Source organism: Rattus norvegicus, chromosome 10 (genome assembly GCF_036323735.1).
Source record: "Rattus norvegicus strain BN/NHsdMcwi chromosome 10, GRCr8, whole genome shotgun sequence".
Classification (NCBI taxonomy): Eukaryota; Metazoa; Chordata; class Mammalia; order Rodentia; family Muridae; genus Rattus; species Rattus norvegicus.
The window spans coordinates 11,972,426-11,992,262 of NC_086028.1; the positions used below are offsets into that span (position 1 = coordinate 11,972,426).

General features: G+C 48.0%; 1 protein-coding gene across 1 annotated transcript in view; it reads left to right on the top strand.

Annotated features, from left to right (window-relative positions):
• Trap1 (TNF receptor-associated protein 1) overlaps positions 1 to 19,837 on the top strand; it is a 34,048-nt gene that overhangs the window by 1,167 nt on the left and 13,044 nt on the right. Inside the window, exons 2-9 of the mRNA NM_001039001.1 lie at positions 6,305 to 6,469; positions 7,020 to 7,102; positions 9,430 to 9,570; positions 11,726 to 11,797; positions 13,249 to 13,409; positions 17,331 to 17,440; positions 17,821 to 17,894; positions 18,764 to 18,919. Of these exons, the coding sequence (NP_001034090.1) occupies positions 6,305 to 6,469; positions 7,020 to 7,102; positions 9,430 to 9,570; positions 11,726 to 11,797; positions 13,249 to 13,409; positions 17,331 to 17,440; positions 17,821 to 17,894; positions 18,764 to 18,919 (962 nt within the window). The remainder of the gene's footprint in view (positions 1 to 6,304; positions 6,470 to 7,019; positions 7,103 to 9,429; positions 9,571 to 11,725; positions 11,798 to 13,248; positions 13,410 to 17,330; positions 17,441 to 17,820; positions 17,895 to 18,763; positions 18,920 to 19,837) is intronic.

Here is a 19,837-nt window from a genome sequence, read left to right on the forward strand (position 1 = left end):
GCTGGGGACCGAACCCAGGGCCTTGCGCTTCCTAGGCAAGCGCTCTACCACTGAGCTAAATCCCCAACCCCTATGATTTCCTTTTTGTGCCTGTGCGTCATGTTCTGCAAATGCCTTCTCAGCCTTGGCAAGTTTGCTCAGTCTGTTCCGAAAGGCTAACTCTGGAGCCTCCCTCCAGCTGTGTATTTGCAACATTGGTGCTCCTTTTCACTGTCTCGGGGATTTGTTTTTTTCCCCCCAGCAGAGTAGTGGCACTAATTCTCCATGGGTCTTAGGTGGAGAAAATACATACACAGTATCCGTTTCCTATTGGGGAGTTAGCCACTTCATTAAAGCTCTGATTTCAGCTTCCTTGTCTTGGCTCCTCCTGGGAAGTATGAGCTCTCAAGAACCCCAACCTGTTGATTGATGGATTGATTGGTTGGTTGGTTGGTTGACTGACTGCTTCTCCAGAACTTCCCTGAATTCTGTCTTTGCTGGTGTTCCTAAGTCCATGATTGCCATGGTAGGATATGCAGACAGGAAGTGGCACTCCATGTAACTAGCTCTCACCTGTGTCTTCTGTAAATTGGAGATGGTCTGACTGACATTTGTAATTAATTTCACTGCTGGTGAAATTAGCCAGATTAGGTTATATTAAAGGCAGGTTTATTGGGAAGCTGCTCTGGGGTGGGCCCAAGGACCAAGGCCAGGGAAATTGGCATGGGAAATGGGGGGTGTGAAGGGGAGAGACAGAGACAGACACCAAAATGTCTGGATTATATAGGGAGGAACCTCTAGGGGAAGGGTGGCCTAGGCCCTGGGCTGAAAAGTTTAGGATAGGGGACAGGGTATGCCAGGTAGGGACTGAGGGATACTGGGACAAAAATTATTTCTGCTTTGGTGTGTAAAATATGTACCTCGGTAATACAGTACCAAACAGTAAATCCAGAAAAACAGCCAGTATACCTCACAATTTATAACGCTGCTCACCTCTGAGTTGCCATTATGAACAGAGCTCTGGTAAGAACAGTAGGGAAGGCGGGTGATGGTTTTTGAAGTAGAAGTCCACAGCTCATGGGGTTTTCACTCCTTGCTCACTTGAATGGTTCCTGTGTCCAGGTGATTTCTACCCCACTCTTAAAAGCTCACCTAAAAGGCCTCTGCAGCTCTCCCAACTCCCCTGGACCAGTCTCAGGCTAGAGAAAAAGCTGCTGTTGTAATAGATATATAGGCTTATGAGAATTTGGTACCAGGAGATGAAAAGCTTGTCTGTGTTGTAACTTACTGGGATAAATTATATCTTAAATTAATGGAAGGAATGCCCCAAAGCAGCACTTGAATGACCAGTGTAGAGAAGAGAGTGAGTGGTGAGCACCCCAGCAGGGCAAGCTTACTGTGCATAGTGGGCAAAGGCAGGCCTGGGAGGACAGCACAGGAGACCCTGAGCCAAGTCTTCATCGGGAAAGAGGGCTGTGGTTGCAGCTAGGGAAACATGGGCACTAGCTGGGCACGTGCGTGCGTGGGTGCGTGTGTATACATGCATGTCTGCAATATCACAGTCACATTATCAGTGCTAGTGTAAGCCCCAAGCCACCCAGCACTTTAACAGGAGGAGACTGGCCTGCCTTTGAGGTTTTTGTGGCTTTTCATTTAGGGTGTGGGGGAAACATGAAGACCAGTACTGTGCAGATAGTGTGTTTAGTATCTGATTCAGGCACATATATTTGTTGGTTTATTCTTTTAAGTCATTATAGAAAGTTAGGCTAGCTTGGAATCTAATCTGATTTCACTCACCCAACCACCCCCCTTTCTTTCTTCCTTTCTTTCTTTCTTCCTTCCTTTCTTTCTTTCTTTCTTTCTCTCTTTTTTCTTTTTTTTTTTTTTCTTTTTTTGCAAAGACTGTTTTTGTTTTAAACAACGTTTCTTTGTAGCTCTGGATGTCCTGGAACTCACTCTCTGCGATTAAAGAAAAGTATGCACCACCACCATCCGGCTTTGCAAAGACTTTTTGATGGATATATTTTACAACTGCATGGGAGAATCATGCAATGCAGCCTGTATTGGATGTAATTCTGGGCTGAGTCTGCACACTCCTTTGCAGCTGGACCTGCAGTGGCAGAAATTTTCGTCTTATGTTTTGTTTACTGTGTCTTCTGCTTTGATCTTCAGAGTAAAGGCACACCCCATCTCTTCTACTGTATTATGACTTTTGCTGTTGAATTACCTCTGTTGAATAGACTTTTTTCTTAATTCTGGTTTGTCTTAACGGTGGCCGTCACCATGGCGCCCACACTAGCAGCAGGAAGTCTGTTCATCTGTCCTTTGGCTCCCTTCACAATAGACAACCTTTTGGCTCAGTTACAGGTGGTTAGTTCATAGCCATCAGGGTAGGGAGCATGATAACAGGCAGCCATGGCACAGGAGCGGTAGCTGGGAGTTCACATCCGATTCAGTTTGTAGATAGCTTGGTTTTTGTTGTGTTTTGTTTTCAAAATAGAGACTGTCTCCCAAATATAGTTCAGACTGGTCTGAAACTTGGAGTCTTCCTGCCTTAGTTCTTTAAGTGCTAGTATTACAGCCATGCACCATTGAAATTATTTATTATTGTATGTGCAGAGGTCAGAGATGACTTTTGAGATCCGTTTTTCCACACTTTGTGGATTGCAGGGATCTAAGTCAGGTCCTCAGGCTTGTGTGGAAACACGACCCAGTAAGCCATCTTGCCAGCCTCTCAGCTCGAGACAAGGTCTCATTTAGTCCGGGCAGTTCCTTGAACTCTTGGTCCTATATTCCTGATTGTATCACCTCTGTCTTCTGTCATCAATCAGTCAGTCAGTCTGTCTGGCTGTCTGCTGTCTGCTGTCTGCTGTCTGCTGTCTGGACTGCAACACTTGGGAGGAATTTCAGCCATTGGTCTTATAGTGTGTCTTTGTCAGTTTGGGGATTAGCTAATATTTTCTTTTTTTTTTTTTTTTTTTTTTTTTTTCCGGAGCTGGGGACCGAACCCAGGGCCTTGCGCTTCCTAGGCAAACGCTCTACCACTGAGCTAAATCCCCAACCCCTAATATTTTCTTAGAATGGTGTGTCACATCATGATGTTGGCCAGTTTCTCCTGATGTGGGAATCACTTAATTAAAGATCTGCCTTTTATTCTCCCCATGGTAAAATTACTGACTTTCTCTTTGAAATCAGCAAATTTTTTTAGGATACACTAATATTGTATAGTTGTTGGCTGACATGTCAATAATTTCTATCTGAACGTGATTTATCGGTTTGCTTTTTATCATTCCATGGCAGAAGAAGCTGTCCCTTCTCCTGTGTATATTAAAGTATGATCGATACATGCTAGGATGAAGTCTGTAGTCACTGTTGACACTTGGCTCAGATCATCCCAGGTTCTACTACTAAAAATACCTTCATTTCTGAGTTCTTGAGCACTGTCTGGCACCACAGAGTTCCAGGCTCACCTCTGCCCTCCACAGAGCACTGGTTCCTTCATTGAGGATGCAGAGTAATTCCAGTTTGCCCAGGACCAATGTGTTCGAGAGAAAGATGCTGTCAGGAATAACTGCTAGACAGTTTAAGAAGGCCCCAGCTTAATGGTGCTTGTTGCTCCCAGGTGTTAGTAGTCACCCTGGGGCGATACACACGCATGTGTGCGTGTGCACGTGTGTGTGTGTGTGTGTGTGTGTGTGTGTGTGTGTGTGAGAGAGAGAGAGAGAGAGAGAGAGAGAGAGAGAGAGAGAGAGAGATGGTGGTGATGGTAACTATAGACAGGGTTCAGGGTTAGAAAGTGCATATGGAATATGGAGGTGGGTGCACTCACACAGATACACACACTTCTGTGTTTCTGTGTTCCTTCCCTTAAAGGTCAGTGATGCTGGTCTTAATTCTTCTCCCTCTCCTGTCCCCAGCTTTGAGAACCCAGGCTCATTCCCAGTGTATTAGTATGTTTGACCTCAGTTTATACCCAGGACAATTTCACCCTTGATAACTGGGGCTGGTAAATAGATTGGCCAAGGTGTGCAGTCCTTTTGGAAGTCAGCTTTGTAATGTACATAAAAATGACATTTTCTGATAAAGCCCTTACAGGTTTCAATTGTCTTTGAAAACATTTTAAAAGTCACACTGGACACCCAATTACTTGTAAATTCATATCTCTTTCATCAAGTGTGCTCATGTCGAGGATAGGAGGGACTATTCTATATCTTCTAACTGCTGTGGGAGAGAGAAGTACACTGCTTCCTTATCCCTTATGCTCACATGGCTTACATGTGATATACATGGATGTACACCTTTCATGCTTTCTAGAGCTTTGACAATGTTCTTCAGTATTTGTGGTCTTCCCATTCGTAGCCTATAGCAGTGGAAATCTTAAAAGATTGCCAGCATCACATTTCTGTAGAGACTATTCTGGAGGGATCCAGCAAAACCCACTCTTCCTGAGTTAACATGCACGTCCTCATAGGTCACTACAGTCATCTTCCAGGGAGGTTCGTTCCTCTTACTCTAGCTCTATCTTACACACAAGTGCATTTAGAGACAGCTCGGCAGGTAGGGATGCTAATTGCTCTCGCAAAGGACCTGAGTTCAGTTCCTAATACACCTAACTGTAACTCCCAACTCCAGGGGGATCAAATGCCTTTCTTGACCTTTGGTCACTTATATTTGTGTGCACATAACTCTTACCCAGATGTTGGGAGCACAGGGATCCTTGTGCCTGCAGATGGCACTAGAGGAAAACAGGAGTGTTAGAACATGCAGGAGTGTCTTTTCAATGGAAGATTTGTATAACCTGTTTTCCCCTCCAGATGGCTGGGAATGAAAGTGGTTAATAACCTGGTGATCTATATTGGGCCAGGTAATACCAGGCTCACACAACCAGAAGTGGCTAATAACCCAGTGACCTCTATACTATCTGTATAACCTAGACCACTCCAGAACCTCCCCTCAGTCCTTAAACATGCAGTCTGTCTCTAGAGTCTATCTTCATGGAAGAAGTGACCTGTATTTTGAGAAGGGTTGATGTATTACCCTCATGTGCACAGGGGACTGTGTTACAGCAGGAGACTTTATCCACGTTGTACTGTACCTAATATGCCTACAGTAGACTGCCCCGTGTCAGACTCAAGAAGCTGTGAAAACAGCAGCTGTTGAGCTGTGTGGAAGCAAGGTCTTGCCTCAAGGATTGTTACTCTGCTGGCCCTGGTGTTAGAGACCCACACACAGAGACATGCATGCTCGTTATTTAAAGTGATTAATTAATTATATTTGGGGGGGCATTTATGTGCCGTGGCGCATGTGTGGAGGTCGGAGGGCACCTTCACAGGAGTTGGTGCTCCTTCCGTAGTGTGGGCTCTGGGGACTAAACCTTAGGCCATCGGTTGGCTGCTGCCGTCTTGGTCTGCTGAGCAGTCTCTTGGCCCACACATACTTGTTGTTAACATCTATTCATGTCTGCCTCTTTGTTATTCCTTGACATTATTAGAAGTTAACAGTGGTAGCTGACAGGACGGTGTTTCCTTCCAGCCTAGGGGTTCACACGGACCTCTTGAGGACTGACTGTGTGTCCCTGAAATGTTGACTTTTTATTTTATTTTTCATCAATTTATTTATTCACTTTGCATCTCAATCGCAGCTCTCCTCTCCTCCCATCCCCGTCCTCCCTGTTCACCTTCTCCTTCTCAGAGAAGGGAGGCCCACCACCCGACCTGCCCTGACATACCAAACCTCGAGGTGAGACCAAACAAAACAGCCCAGCTAGCAGTAAGGGATCCCAAGGCAGGCAACAGTCCAAGTCAGAGACAGCCCCCGATCCAGTTGTTGGGGGAACCCACATGTTTACTCTTTGAAGTCCTACTAAGCAGTGCCAGGGCCCTGCCTGCTAGCCCTTGGGGCTAAGGAATGGTATTGGTCAGGTTCACCCCTCTGACTGAAGTACAGACTCTATAGAGTTTTTGTGACAGTGAAGACTTAGGCTAATCCCCCACCAAGTGGAAGACAGCTCACACCTAGTTCTACACCAAAGGTTCAGTACCCACCAGGCCTGCCAGGAAGTTACAGAAGCAATTCCAAGTCCCCTCTTGGCTAAACATAGATCAGGTAAAGTACCTTTTGGTAAAATACATTTATTTGAGATTCTGTACATGAGAGAAGGCTACCAAGACTACCTGCTACAGTTGTTGTGCCTTCCTTCTCACAAACACGGGCTGGACTTAAAGAGGGCCACTGTGGTCTCTGCTAGACCTCTAGACACAATGTAAGTGAGCCCGGACATCTGTCTGAAAATATTCTCACCTGTTTTCCATGATCGTCTTTTCAGGAAAGCCAGTTCTGCACCTTCAGAAGACCACAGTCCACTTTAGGGACCCCACACAAAGTCTGGCTTCAGGGATCTCTGCAGGACAGTTATATAGCACACAGGCAGCTGAGGACAAGAAGGAGGAGGCCCTGCACTCCATAATCAGCAACACTGAGGCTGTGCAAGGTAAGCATGGAGACTGGCTCATCTGCAACCCTGGCTTACCTGCTGTGGCCTGCCTGCACCCTCTGGTGGTCACCCAAGAAGCTGCCAACTGGTGGTCATGGCAGATACGGTGGTACACTGAAAGGAAATGGCGACCCAGCTGATGTGGGACAGGAAGGCCATCTCTAGGCCAGGGGCTGCACTTCTGGCTTCTGATGGAGTCAAAGACAGACTGTTGGTGCTGAGAAGTGGGGCTTTCTTACAGTCGTGTGTTTGAGTAGCTCATTAGAGCACATGCTCTTGAAGAACGCACTGTACACTGTTAGTGCCAACCTGAGTCCCCCGAGCACACATGGTGGGAACTCCACCTCCACGGTTTGCCAGAGCCTTGCACGGTTGTCCCGCATGGCCCTGTGGCTACTGAGTTGTTCCACGCCCTTTAATTTGAGAGAAACTGTTTAAATGTCCACCTCTCTTATCCATGCCTCTGTGTTTCAAAAGGTATGGAGTAGCATGTTCTTCCACAAAAATGGACGTGCAGTTTTACTGATTGTGTATGATTCATTACCAGGTTCTGTCTCCAAACATGAGTTCCAGGCAGAGACAAAGAAGCTTTTGGACATTGTAGCCCGTTCACTGTACTCGGAAAAAGAGGTAGGACATGTGTCCATTGCTCCTCAGGCCAGTCAGGCGTCTGGCAAGGCTGCTCCCATCCTGTCCTAGGAAATGCTAAATCCGAGTCCCCTGCTTGCCATAAGAGGGCTTGTGCTGTGGACAGGTCCCACTCTGGGTCCACTAATGAGAGGAGGTTTTACAGCGTCTATTTTGGTTTCATAGATCAACTTCTGGGAGTTAATTTTGCTGATAATTTTAAATCTCCCCAATCCTGGCCTAGATGCCTACTTTGATCTATTTGAGCTGGACTATTGATGTGTTAACACACTTGAGCTGACCTGCAGGCCTGTACCTATGTGGTACAGGCCAGAAGAATACAAAACCATTCTGGTTTTGTTCTTTTCAAGATAGGGTCTTGTGTTGCTTTGTAGCCCAGGATGACCTTGCACTGAAAGCTGTTTCCTACATGTATGTGTGTGCTCTGTGCATGCCCAAAGGCACTCATGGAGCAGTCAGCGGATTCTCTCCTACCTGAGTCCTGGAATGGAACTGAGGCCATCAGACTGGACGGAAGCACCTTTATCTACTTTGCGGTCTTGTGACCTGTTCGTGAACTGTTTTTTAATACAGTCTAAGGCTTTCGTTTCTTTTAGCACTTTAAGCCGGAATCCATAGAGAATGGGGTCTGGCATTCAGGCTCCTCCTGTTAGTCCTCATATAGTGGTGTAGCAGGCCACACTTCAGTTCAACATAGGCACCTTTCTCTTTGGCTTCCTTATTTTCCTGATCATTTTCCTTCACTCATTTCAGGAAGCTGTCTTGGCTCTCAGAATGCTCAATACGCACGATTTGTCACTAGTCCCTTGGCAGCGACATTGCATTAAACTTGTTGCTAGGTGAGATTGTAGACTTTTAGGCTGGCCTCAGTGACAGTGTGGGGCATCCCTTTTGGCCAGTGCTTATACCCTGGTGTTTGTAGGAGCCCCTCTTGTAGACTTGTATGTGTGTGGCCAGAAGAACAATGCATGTTGGCTAAAAGGCCTGGAGCAGGAACATTTGGCACTTTTTGTGTTTTTCGTTGTGTTTGCCACTTGAGGAAATTACTGGAGATGGCAGCTCTCTAATCCTTGAACCTTCCCTTCTCCCACATCCGACCTGAGCGCTTGCATCACAGCCCTGTGTCCCTGCATCTAATTCCCAGATGCTATTTTTGAAGAGATTAGCATTCATTTTTGGGCGCTGAGAAACATGTACATAGTCTTAGTACTGGGACCACAAAGGCAAAAGAATTACAAGTTTGAGGTCAGCCTGGGCTGTACAGTGAGATTTTTGTCTCAGCAGCGGCAGCAGTAACAAAACCCATACGGGAATGACAAGGCTTGGAAAAAGTCAAGAGACGCTACCAGCAGGGGGCGTTGCACACCTATAATCTGGCAGTGAGGAGGCTGCGTTGTGGGAGGGAAAGTAAGAGTGCTGCTGGACCCATGCTCAGTAACAGCCAGGGTTCTGAAGTAGACTGGTACCCATTCTCCAGGACTCAAGAATCTCAGGAAACACTGCTGTTGGCCTCATGTTACCTGCTTCTCGTCTGCTCTCTTGAGCTCTGTGTAGAGTCAAGGTGCTTTCAGACCTTGCCTCTGACGTCCATTTCTATGGACGATCACAGCTGTGGTATCTGATCGCACGCATGAGTGCAGCAGTTGATTTGTGTCTGTGGCAGTAGGGATTGAATCCCACCTTTGTGTGCCTTAGACCGCCGCTCTGCCTCTGTTCCCACCCCCGCCCCCACCCCTCTTTTTCCTTTTGGATGAGTCTCACTAAATTTACCAAGACTTCCTTGCACTCATGTATTGAACCCACAGTCCTTGGCCTCAGCTTCCTCGGTAGCTGGGATTACAAGACTCTGCTCCCAGGCCTGGCTTACCAGTGTCTCTTTCTTCATAGAGCAAGAGAAAGAGATATGTTACCGTCCTGTGCAAGTCCTTAAGAAAGGGCCCATCACAGGTTTATTTTATTTATTTATTATGTATTTATTTCCAGACTGGGTTTCACTGTGGAGCCTGGATCAGGCTGGGCTCAAACTCAAGAGATCTCCTACCTCTACTTCCCGAGTGCTGGGCTTAAAGGTGTGCACCACCGTGTCCAACTCTTTCACAGGTTTCTTAAAGTCTCCATTCACATGTAACTTCAGGCCTCACTGAACATCCTGAAAGGAAAGGTTTGCTACAGAGCATGTCCTAAGGAGATGCCATCCACCATGGGAGATTGGGCATTGTGTTCAGGTCATCAGCTGCTGCCATTACAGACTCAACAGCCAGACTCCATCAGGACCACTCATCTCCCTTCCTCTTGTTCCCATCCCCTAGGTATTCATACGAGAGCTCATCTCCAACGCCAGCGATGCCTTGGAGAAACTGCGGCACAAGCGGGTGTGTGAAGGCCAGGTGCTGCCAGAAATGGAGATTCACCTTCAGACGGATGCCGAGAAGGGCACCATCACCATCCAGGTGCTTCTCAAGAAACAACCAGGGTGACCAGATGCCCCCGCATCTGGTCTGCATTGTCTGACCATTTCCTTCCTGTTCTGGGCACCCTCGTGTCCATTCATTTAGGATCTTAGAGTCCCAGGCAGAAGAGAGGGAATTTAAAGCTACTGGAAAGGCTGTGACTTGCCTTGTGTCACCGAAGTGGTCTGAAGAGTGAGGACTACGTCGGTGCTGCCTCACTCGTGTGGTCCTGGGATTTAACCCAGGGCCTGCTGGGCGGGTCTGTCACTGGGTTGGAGCTACCCTCGGGTCAGCTTTTCAATGTTAAGGAAGTCAAGTTTATTGTTTCTTTCTCTGTTTAAAAGATGTATTTATTTTTTATTTATGTACGAGAGCGTGTGTGTGTGTACATATGCGTGTGCGATCAGGTGCTCCTTTAGCTCTTCCATTGAGACCTGTGGTACTTTCTAGTGAATTTTGTGTGTGGTGTACGGCCTTAAGGATTCCATCCCATTGCATCATCTCGGAACCATGGTCAGAAATGCAGTAGCCGCTGCCTGCACGGACACTTTGGGTTCTGTTGGCTGTTTCCCTGCCCCTTGGGTACCCAGAGCATGCTGTCTTTGCTGGTACAGCTTTATAAATAGTCTCACAGTAATCAGTGTACGTTCTCCACCTAGTTCTTTTAAAAAGCATCCTAGGCTCTGTCTGTCTGTCAGTTTCTCATGTCACTGGAGTGTGGTGACTCTGCACAGATCAGTCCGGGAGGAAGCAAAGCAAGGTAAAGCAGAAAGGGTTCTGCTTTGTATCACCCGGCATGACGTGTTTCTTCAAGGGATCTATAGAACGTTAGAGTGTCTGGTTGGATGGTGTACACCTATAATAGCTTTTATTTATAAATTTTATATATAATATGTATATAAAACACTGGAGAAACTAAGGAGAATCACAAATTCAAGGACAACCTGGGCTACATAGTGAGGTTCAGGACAGCCTGGACTACACAGCAACCGGACACAGCTAGGGTCATCTGAAAGGAGGGAACCTAAGTTGGGAAAAATGCTCCATAACACCCAGCTGTAAGGCATTGTCTTAATTAGCAGTCCGAGCCTGGGCCCCATCCATCGTGGGTAGTCCTGGCGTCTGTCTATAAGAAGGAGGCTAAGCAAGCCCTTCCATGTCTCTGTCAGCTCTTGCCTCCTGCCGTTGAATAGCCTTCCTGCTGTTGAAGATGAACTGTTCTGTGAAGTGAACCCTTTGCTCCCCAAGTCGCTTTGGTCATGATGTTTCATCTGAGCAATGGTAACCCTAACTAAGAAGTATGTTAGTAGGTTCCTCAGACCTGTTTTTGGAGTTCAAGCTTGGTTTATGTTTGTGTGTTCCCAGGATAGAACCTAGGCCTAGAGCATGCCAGGCAAGCATTCTATAGCTTCTGTAGCCCAGGCTGGCCTGTAACTCAGCGTAGCACGAGCTGGCCTCAGACATGCATCAATCCTCCTGCCTCACCCTCCCACACCATACCTGACTCACAGGCCTTTTCCTTGTTTTTAATGGGTGCTGATCCCATACATGAGGGGAGAGTTCCCATGAGCTACTCTCACCTTCGAAAGCCCATGTCCTAACACCGTCCCATGGGGCAGTAGGAGCTAGCAGGAGAGCAGTGGTGCAGCTGTCAGAGCAGAGGCCTGCTGCAGGAGAACCTGTGGCCCCATGTAAGAGCTGCAGCTGCTGCAGGAGCGAATGCACTGTCTGAGGGCTGCAGGACGTCCTTTCTGCTTCAGGACTGTCTGAATTGTCCCCAGAGGGCTGTCACTTTGCACAGGACCCAACAGTTGTGCTCACTGCTTTCATTGTGATTGAAGGAGCCAACAGAGGATGGATCCAGGCCAGGCGGGCAGTGTGGCCAGCGTGTGTAAGAGTTGCCTGTCGGCGTGCTGACTCAGCACCTCCTTTCTGGGATTGGTTGGTTTTATGGTTCAGGGCTGAGGATGGAACCCAGGATCCCACAAATGAGCAGAACTTCACTCTATCCCTGAGGTGTTCTCAGTGGGGAGTCCTCTAAACAACCCTTCAGGTGTTGTCTGGGGCTGTGGACTGATAGGACTGGGCTCCCCAATGAACTTGTGGTGTGCTTTGGCGACACAGAGTCTGTGTGTGACAATATCTCTCTCTTCAGGACACTGGGATTGGGATGACCAAGGAGGAGCTGGTGTCCAACCTTGGCACAATCGCCAGATCAGGGTCAAAGGTGGGTACAGCCCAGAGCCCTCCCCTCTAGGATAGGCACTGTGGGACCATAGAGAAGTGTCTATTAGCAGTCTCATTCTGAACAGAGGTGGGAGTCACTTTGCTCAGAGCTGTATCGTAGTGAACAGACATGTTGAAACCTGCCTGTACAAGTCCAGGAGGGTCCATTCTATTTGCCAACACTTGTCTTCAAGTTAGCCCTCAGCCATCCCCTCAGCTACCAAGCCTGACGCACCCACACTCAGCAGAGGTGGCCACTTCCCCCAAGCAGCATTGCTTCTAAGAATGATCTGGAGCCACTGCCTATGGGTACAGCGAGTTTGAGGACAGCCAGCTTTGGGGTAATTTCATTGTCAGTGTGACAGATCATATGCTGGGAAGACAAGGTGTCTGTCTTGGGATCCTCAGCAGGGTCCCTTCTGGCCTCAGGCAGAGATCTGCACTGCCTCCTGATTCCTGTGTGCTTTTTCTATTTGTTTCTGTTTATGTAAGTGGTGCCATTGATAAGCCAAAACACCTCACAGGAATTCTACTTTAAAAATTATCTATGCTGTGACTTCCCGTGAAGTGCCCGTGAAGTTCCTCGTTGAGTTTTTGTGTAAAGTAGTCTGTACTGTCTCAGAGACCAGCTGTGAGCTACACATGCTGGTTTTAAAATGAGTTGAAACGAGATGTAAAGTCAGCTTAGTGATCACACTAGCCAGATGTGCGGAAAGCTGCTACATTGCCTGAGTGTTGAAGACAGATGTTTGCAGGATGTTCTGGATGGCTGATTTAGGCCAGAGCAGTGGACAGCGACAATGTGAAAGTAGCAAATTAAGCACTGTGTGTTGTACAGACACACATGTCCATCCTCTCTGTCTCCAAAGTGAAAGTGTTTTTTAAAAGTGTCTGTCTGTCCTGGACACACTTATTTTTAAACAGTTCACTCTGACTACTTACTACACTCTGGGTCCTGTAAGTAGAGGTGGTTTTCAGTATGGGGTGGGGGGTATAGATTATATAGAAACACTCCTCTTAGACAAGACGCTTGGCATCCGTGGACCTTGTAACCTGGTCCTAGGACTATACCCCAGGGCACCAAGAGACAGTGGTGCTGGCTTTGTACTGTTTCCCACAAGGTTTTGAGCCTGGGACACATGACACACAGGGCAGCTATAACAGCCCCACTGGGTCTGCTGACCCACAAGGTCACGTTGCTTCTTTTCCCTATTCGGGAAGTCGTGGGCAATGGCTAGTGTAAATAGGATACAGCCCTACGCAGGCCTGGGTCCAGCTGGATGGCTTCGAGCATCTTGTTCCAGCTTCTTTGACTTAGTCCTTTGTGAGAATGAGGGTGGTAAAGAAGGGTTCGTCCCTTGCTAACTGCACTCTTGGCATATGCTTAGAGGGCCCTGCCCAGCACAGTGCAGGTGGGGTCAGCCACCCTCTGAGCAGTCTCTGCCACCACAGGCTTTCCTGGAAGCACTGCAGCACCAGGCAGAGACCAGCAGCAGGATCATCGGCCAGTTTGGAGTGGGCTTCTATTCTGCCTTCATGGTGGCTGACAAAGTTGAAGTCTATTCTCGACCGGCAGCCCCAGAGAGCCCAGGTTACCAGTGGCTTTCAGATGGGTAAGTAAGAGGAGGGCAGTTGACTTAGTGGTGTTGAGGCATGGTCTTTATATTTAACACAGGTTACTCTAAAATGCCCTATGTAGCTAAGGTTAGCCTTGAACCCACAACAGTCCTCCTGCCTCAGCACCTGAGTGTTGGGATCTCAGACATGCATCATTGCATCCAGAAAGAATTAGGAATTCCTTAGGATGCAGTTGTACATTTTGTGGCTGTTTATGTGAAGCCTGACACTTGTGCTTTGGGAACCCAGATGGTCTTGGGCATGGGTCCCTGTGCTGACTCTGTGGTGCTGTGCTGCTTGGGTCAGGCAGGTAGTGAAAGAACAGGGGTTCCTCTGGTGCCCCTGCTGAAGCCAGCCTTTCTTGGCATTGCTGCTGTGGGAACTCCCCTTTTCCTCCTGACTGTTAAACTTTATAACATGGACACAGCAGTGCCATACTCAGCTCAGTGGGGGCCAGTGTTGGTGTGTTTGTTTGTTAACTATTTTATTGGGTCCTCAGACCTCTACCACCCTTCCAATCTTTATTCTACCCCAATCCCTTCCAACCCCTAACACCAGGTAAGAGAGAAAGAAGGTTAGAGGGGAAGTGGGGGACATAGACCTCTAGGCTGCTTCCTGCTGATATGGGCCTTGAGTTCCTAGGAGTAAGCCCAGTCCTCATTGTCAGGATACCTAGCACTCCAGCAGTAGCGAGCACAGCAGCAGGGACTAGGAGCAGCTGCCGCCTTTCTTCTTTGTACCTCCTGGCCATCTCGGGGCTCTGGCATTTATTCCCTCTCCAAGGTCCTCAGAATTAAACTGTCTGCAGCTGGTAAAAACCACGCCCCTCCTAGAGCACAAGCCAATCATAGTTAATGGCTGTGGACACTCTGAAGCAGCCCCATATCCCACACCTGGGATTAAAACAAAAACATTCACAAAACATGACTGGGTTTTTTAAGAAACCAAAATTCTCATTGTAGGAAGTCTGTTTGGGGCCTTTCCTGAGACAGGGCTGGCCTTGTCACACCCTCCTGACTGCACTCCCTCAGATAGTGGTGTTCTCCCACACTTAGGGGTGATACCTGACAGGGTGATATGGTGAAATAAATTCAGACTGCATTTGAAGAGAATGGGGCCTCAGCCAAACTCAAGTTTTCTTTTTTTCCCACTGTGATTTCCAGTATTCTCAACTCTTACTCTTTCTTTGAGAATTCCGTGCCATGGATTTTGATCACCCACCCACCCACCCACCTGTTCCCCTTTCCCGGCCCTTTCTACTTTGAGTCCTCATTTTTTAAAAACACATCCAGTTCAGTCTATGCTGTTTGTATACTCTGGGGCATACCCTTCTCGGGAGAGTGATCAACCAGCCCTGTGACCTGAAAAGTGGTTTTCTCTTTCCAAACAGCTCTCAATTTGCAAGTCTCTCCTTAGCACTGCCCACCTCCCAACCCCATGCTGGGGTTTCATCTGGCTTGAGCACTAGGTCTTGTGCATGCTGTCTGCCTACTGAGAGCTCATCTGTGTAATGGCCTGCTGTGTAAGAAAACACTGTCCCTGTAGTCACCCCTGCTCTTCCAACCTTTCCGTCCCTTCTTTATAACGATCTGGGAGCCTTGGTTTCTCCCATCTGTGGCTGAGCACGCCGCTGTCTCGTACTCTTGGCACTTTGTGGTTCTGTGTGTTAATTACCATCCACTGTGTCTAAGTACCTTTTAATTACTCTGACAAACGCCACAACCAAGACAATGTATAAAAGAATGCATTTGATTGGGCTGATGGATTTAGAGAGTTAGAGTCTCTAGTGGAGCAAAGGCATGGTGGCAGGAATAGCTGAGAGCTATCTTGTTCCAAAAGCAGGAGGCAGAGAGGGCATGCTGGGAACGGTGCACATCCTTTGAAGTAGCCACGCCTGCCCTCAGTGACACCCCTCCAATAATGCCAAACTTCCTAATTTTGCCCAAGCATTTCCACCAATTGGGAACCAAGTGTTCAGATATGAGCCTGTGGGGCCAATCTCATCCAAACCACCGCACATTGGAAACAAAAGCTTCTTGATGAGGGGTGGCAGATGTACTCATCTCTGGCTATCACTAAGTCAGTTTAAAACTGTGTTCGTTTAGCAAAGTATTTGTTCTAGCTTCTCCCTGAGGACCTATGAACTGTCTGCCCATGGGTTCTTGGTACCAGTAATTGTGCCAGGTGAGGTTCCAACTTGTGGAACAGGTCTTAAGTCTAATCAGAGAGTAGTTGGTCATTCCCATGACATTCGTAACACCATCGTGCCAGCAGGCATGTTTTGCCAAGGTGGTCATTGTAGTTTGCAGGTTTCACAGCTGGTTAAGATGGTGATTTCTCGGGGTTGGGGATTTAGCTCAGTGGTAGAGCGCTTGCCTAGGCTACCTAGCACCAGATCTCATTACGGATGGTTGTGAGCCACCATGTGGTTGCTGGGGATTGAACTCATGACCTCTGGATGAGCAGACAGTGCTTTTAACCTCTGAGCCATCTCTCCAGCCCCTTACCCAAAATCTTAACCCACGTTTAGGGAGGATAAAGGCCAACCCAGACCTTTCTGAGAGAAATATAAACCGAGTGCTACCAGGGTCCACTGAAGTGAGGCAGGAAAATAGACCTGACTATGTGTCTGCATTCCTGCACCACAATGGCAAACCTATGCAGATCTTCTGAGGGAACCCCTGCTGTGAGCAGAGTTACCCCTGCACCTTTGGCCTGCCCAGAGCTACTCAGGACCAGCCCAGCTACCTAAAGTTCGGTCCCCAGCTCCGAAAAAAAGAACCAAAAAAAAAAAAAAAAAAAAGAGATGGTGATTTCTCTTCCCTTGGGAAAAAGCACAGCGCCTTCCATCACTGTGAAAGCTAGCAAGGCGGTAAGCTTGATTTGTCTGTGCTCTCTGACTCAGTGCCTGTGTCTTCAGCAGTGAGACCTTACCGTACACTTTGGAAGGGCAACCAAGAGCGCTGGCAATAATCCCCAGTTCATCTTCTCATAGCTAACAGCGTTAGAAGAAGCAAACCTGGGCCTTTTGTTATCCTCTGAGTCAAGCAGGATATTGCCCATCATAGGCTACTACATTCAGACTCCATGTGTGTGTGTGTGTTTTAGGAGGTGTCTGCAGTAGATGTCCATGACTTTGGAAATGTCCTTAGTGTTAGTTACTCCTCCCTGTCCCCCTCTGTCCTACAGTTTCATCCCTCTCCCCATTTAACTCTTTATGCCACTGTGTTCTCTCCCCTCCTTTGAAGTCCACCCTGCCCGAGGCTCCTCGCTAGTTTCCTGTCCTCTGAGTATTCCAGCATGAACACACATCGAAGATTCAAAGCCAACATCCACAAAAGGGAAAACTAAGTCTCCAGTCGTATCGGTGCTTGTTCTCCTGAGCCAGGAAGCTGACTCCAGCACCCGTCTTCAGTCTGCAGCTCAGCATATTCCCCAAGAGCTGTTCAATGTGGGCACTGCACAGTGCCAGCATGGCTCGGATTGGGGGTCCCCTTGCCATGGAGTCAGCCTCCGTCCCCAGCATCCTTCGCTGATGTGTTGCTGGGTTGGGCCTACTTTCCAGTCACATGCTCAGGAAATTCTCGTAGAGGGTGACGGGGTGACTGAAGACAGCACTTTGTGGGTGTCCTCGACTCCTGTCAGAGTCGGGAGCTACAGAGCTAGGTAGGGTGGCACAGGCCTCTAATCCCCAGCACATAGGGTGCTACTGAGGCAGGAGGAGTTTGAATCCGGCTGAGCAACTTAGCAAGATTTTATTTTGAAAAGGAAAACAGGAACGGGGTGGTCTTCATTCTGTTTCCACTGTCAAGTGTGGGCTTCTCTTGTGAAAACCCCACGGAAGCGGTTGAGGCAGCTGCACAGGGCTTGGGCCACAGCAAGCTGTGGAACTGGGTTTTCTCTCCTCCCTGTTTTAGTTCTGGAGTGTTTGAAATTGCTGAAGCTTCAGGAGTTAGACCTGGGACCAAAATAATCATCCACCTCAAGTCAGACTGCAAAGATTTCGCCAACGAGTCCCGGGTGCAAGGTGAGGACAGCTGGGCCTGGATGGGGTCAGGAGGGAACGCAGCCTCCCACTTACTGCCATATCTGTGGAAAACAAGTTCCCGTCAGCCCTGCTTCAGGAGTCCTGATGGCAGGGCTGTATAGCCCTTGTGGTTTTTAGCCTGCTGGGGTTTTGTCATGCCATGAGGGCTTGGGACCAGCACCTGCTGGGCAGACCCTTCTAAACCTAGGTTTTCTGGGAGCTTGGGGAAGGTGAGTGCTTCTGGCCATTGTTTTGCTCTCTGGCTGTCACACTGAAAGCTCCTGAGAGCACAGCTCCTCTGCCACTGGGCGGTGTCCTGACAGAGCAGGCGAGCCTCCCCTGGTAGGCTGTGGTCTTCACTGTGTCTCTTTCTCCTCCAGATGTGGTAACAAAGTACAGTAACTTTGTCAGCTTCCCCCTGTACCTTAACGGAAGGCGGATTAACACTTTGCAGGTGAGGCCCTGGGCTGCCTGTGAGGCTCAAACAGCTGTAGGAACCTTCTAGGAGGCAAAATATGGAGACATTGCTTAGAATCAGGAGAGATGAGCGTTATGGGGTGTAGGCATTGTTCCTTGAAGAATAAATTACATATCACAAGCCGGAGAAATGGCTCAGTGTTTGATGCTCTTCCAGACATCCTGAGTTCAAATCCTAGCAACCACATGGTAGCTCACAACCATCTGTAATGAGATCTGATGCCCTCTTCTGGTGTGCACAAAGAGAGCTGTAGTGTACTTACATACATAAAATTTTTTAAAATTGTTTTAAAAAAAGAAAAAAATAAATTACATATCACAGAGTGCTCCCCTCTGCCCCACTTACTGAGTGGCAATTGTTTTTATATTTAGCCAGGAATATCTCCACAGCTGGTTTAGAACACTTTGAGCATCCTGAGAAGCAGACCTGTCCCCACTAGCAGTTTTCATTTACAGACCTTAGAGATACAATCAACTTTCTCTGTCTAGATTTGCCTAATTTGGGAGTTAGTCGTAACAGGCATAGCCTTGCTCCTTTTTGTGAGTGAGTAGCATTCCGTTTCATGGATAGATCAGGGCTTGCCTGTGGAATAGTGTCGTTATCTCTGCTAAGTACACTCCTGTGTGGCCCCTGGTTAGTCCTGCCCAGCCTGCTGTCACAGGCAGGGGCTCTCGATTCAGAGCCTTTGCCTTTCTCCCCTGTGTCACCGTCACCCTGCACCAATGCTGGAGCTGTCAATATAGGGGCTTCCTAGTCCCTGCTGCTCTGTCCATGAGTCTAGGTCCTGTGCAGCCATGGAGAAATATGTTTGTGACATGACACCTCCCTTTGATATAAATTTCCAGGCCATCTGGATGATGGACCCAAAGGACATCAGTGAATTTCAGCACGAGGAATTCTACCGTTACATCGCACAGGCTTACGATAAGCCTCGCTTCATTTTGCACTACAAGACGGACGCCCCACTCAATATCCGCAGCATCTTCTATGTGCCAGAGATGGTGAGGTGCTGGGCTGGTCCTGAGTAGCTCTGGGCAGGCCAAAGGTGCAGGGGTAACTCTGCTCACAGCAGGGGTTCCCTCAGAAGATCTGCATAGGTTTGCCATTGTGGTGCAGGAATGCAGACACATAGTCAGGTCTATTTTCCTGCCTCACTTCAGTGGACCCTGGTAGCACTCGGTTTATATTTCTCTCAGAAAGGTCTGGGTTGGCCTTTATCCTCCCTAAACGTGGGTTAAGATTTTGGGTAAGGGGCTGGAGAGATGGCTCAGAGGTTAAAAGCACTGTCTGCTCATCCAGAGGTCATGAGTTCAATCCCCAGCAACCACATGGTGGCTCACAACCATCCGTAATGAGATCTGGTGCCCTCTTCTGGCCTGCATGTGTACATGCAGGTGCAACGCTGTATACATAATAAATACATCTTTTTAAAAAAATAAAAAAATAAAAGATTTTGGGTAAGACCCTCGCTACCCATGGATCAGCAGGAATGCTGGGTCTCAGCTCATTGACTTCCTAGATCAGCCAGCACTGAAGCTCAGTAGTGTCTCTAAGATCGCAGCCTCTGGGCTTTGCAAACCCATGTGAGAGCTGGAGTGGTGAGCATGCTGCACTGCTCCATGGAACCTCCAATGCCAAAACCTGAGCTTCACGTCTTCCTGTGTCAGGAGAGATTCCTGATGATTATCCCACAACCAGTTTTTTAAAAAGTAAGAACCAGGGCTGGAGAGATGGCTCAGTGGCTAAGAACACTGGCTGCTCTTCCAGAGCTCCTGAGTTCAATTCCCAGCAACCACATGGTGGCTCACAACCATCCATAATGAGATCTGATGCCCTCTTCTGGTGTGTAGGAGTACAAGCAGATAGAACACTCATGTACATTAAATAAGCTAATTAATACAGGCCCCATCTTGCAATGG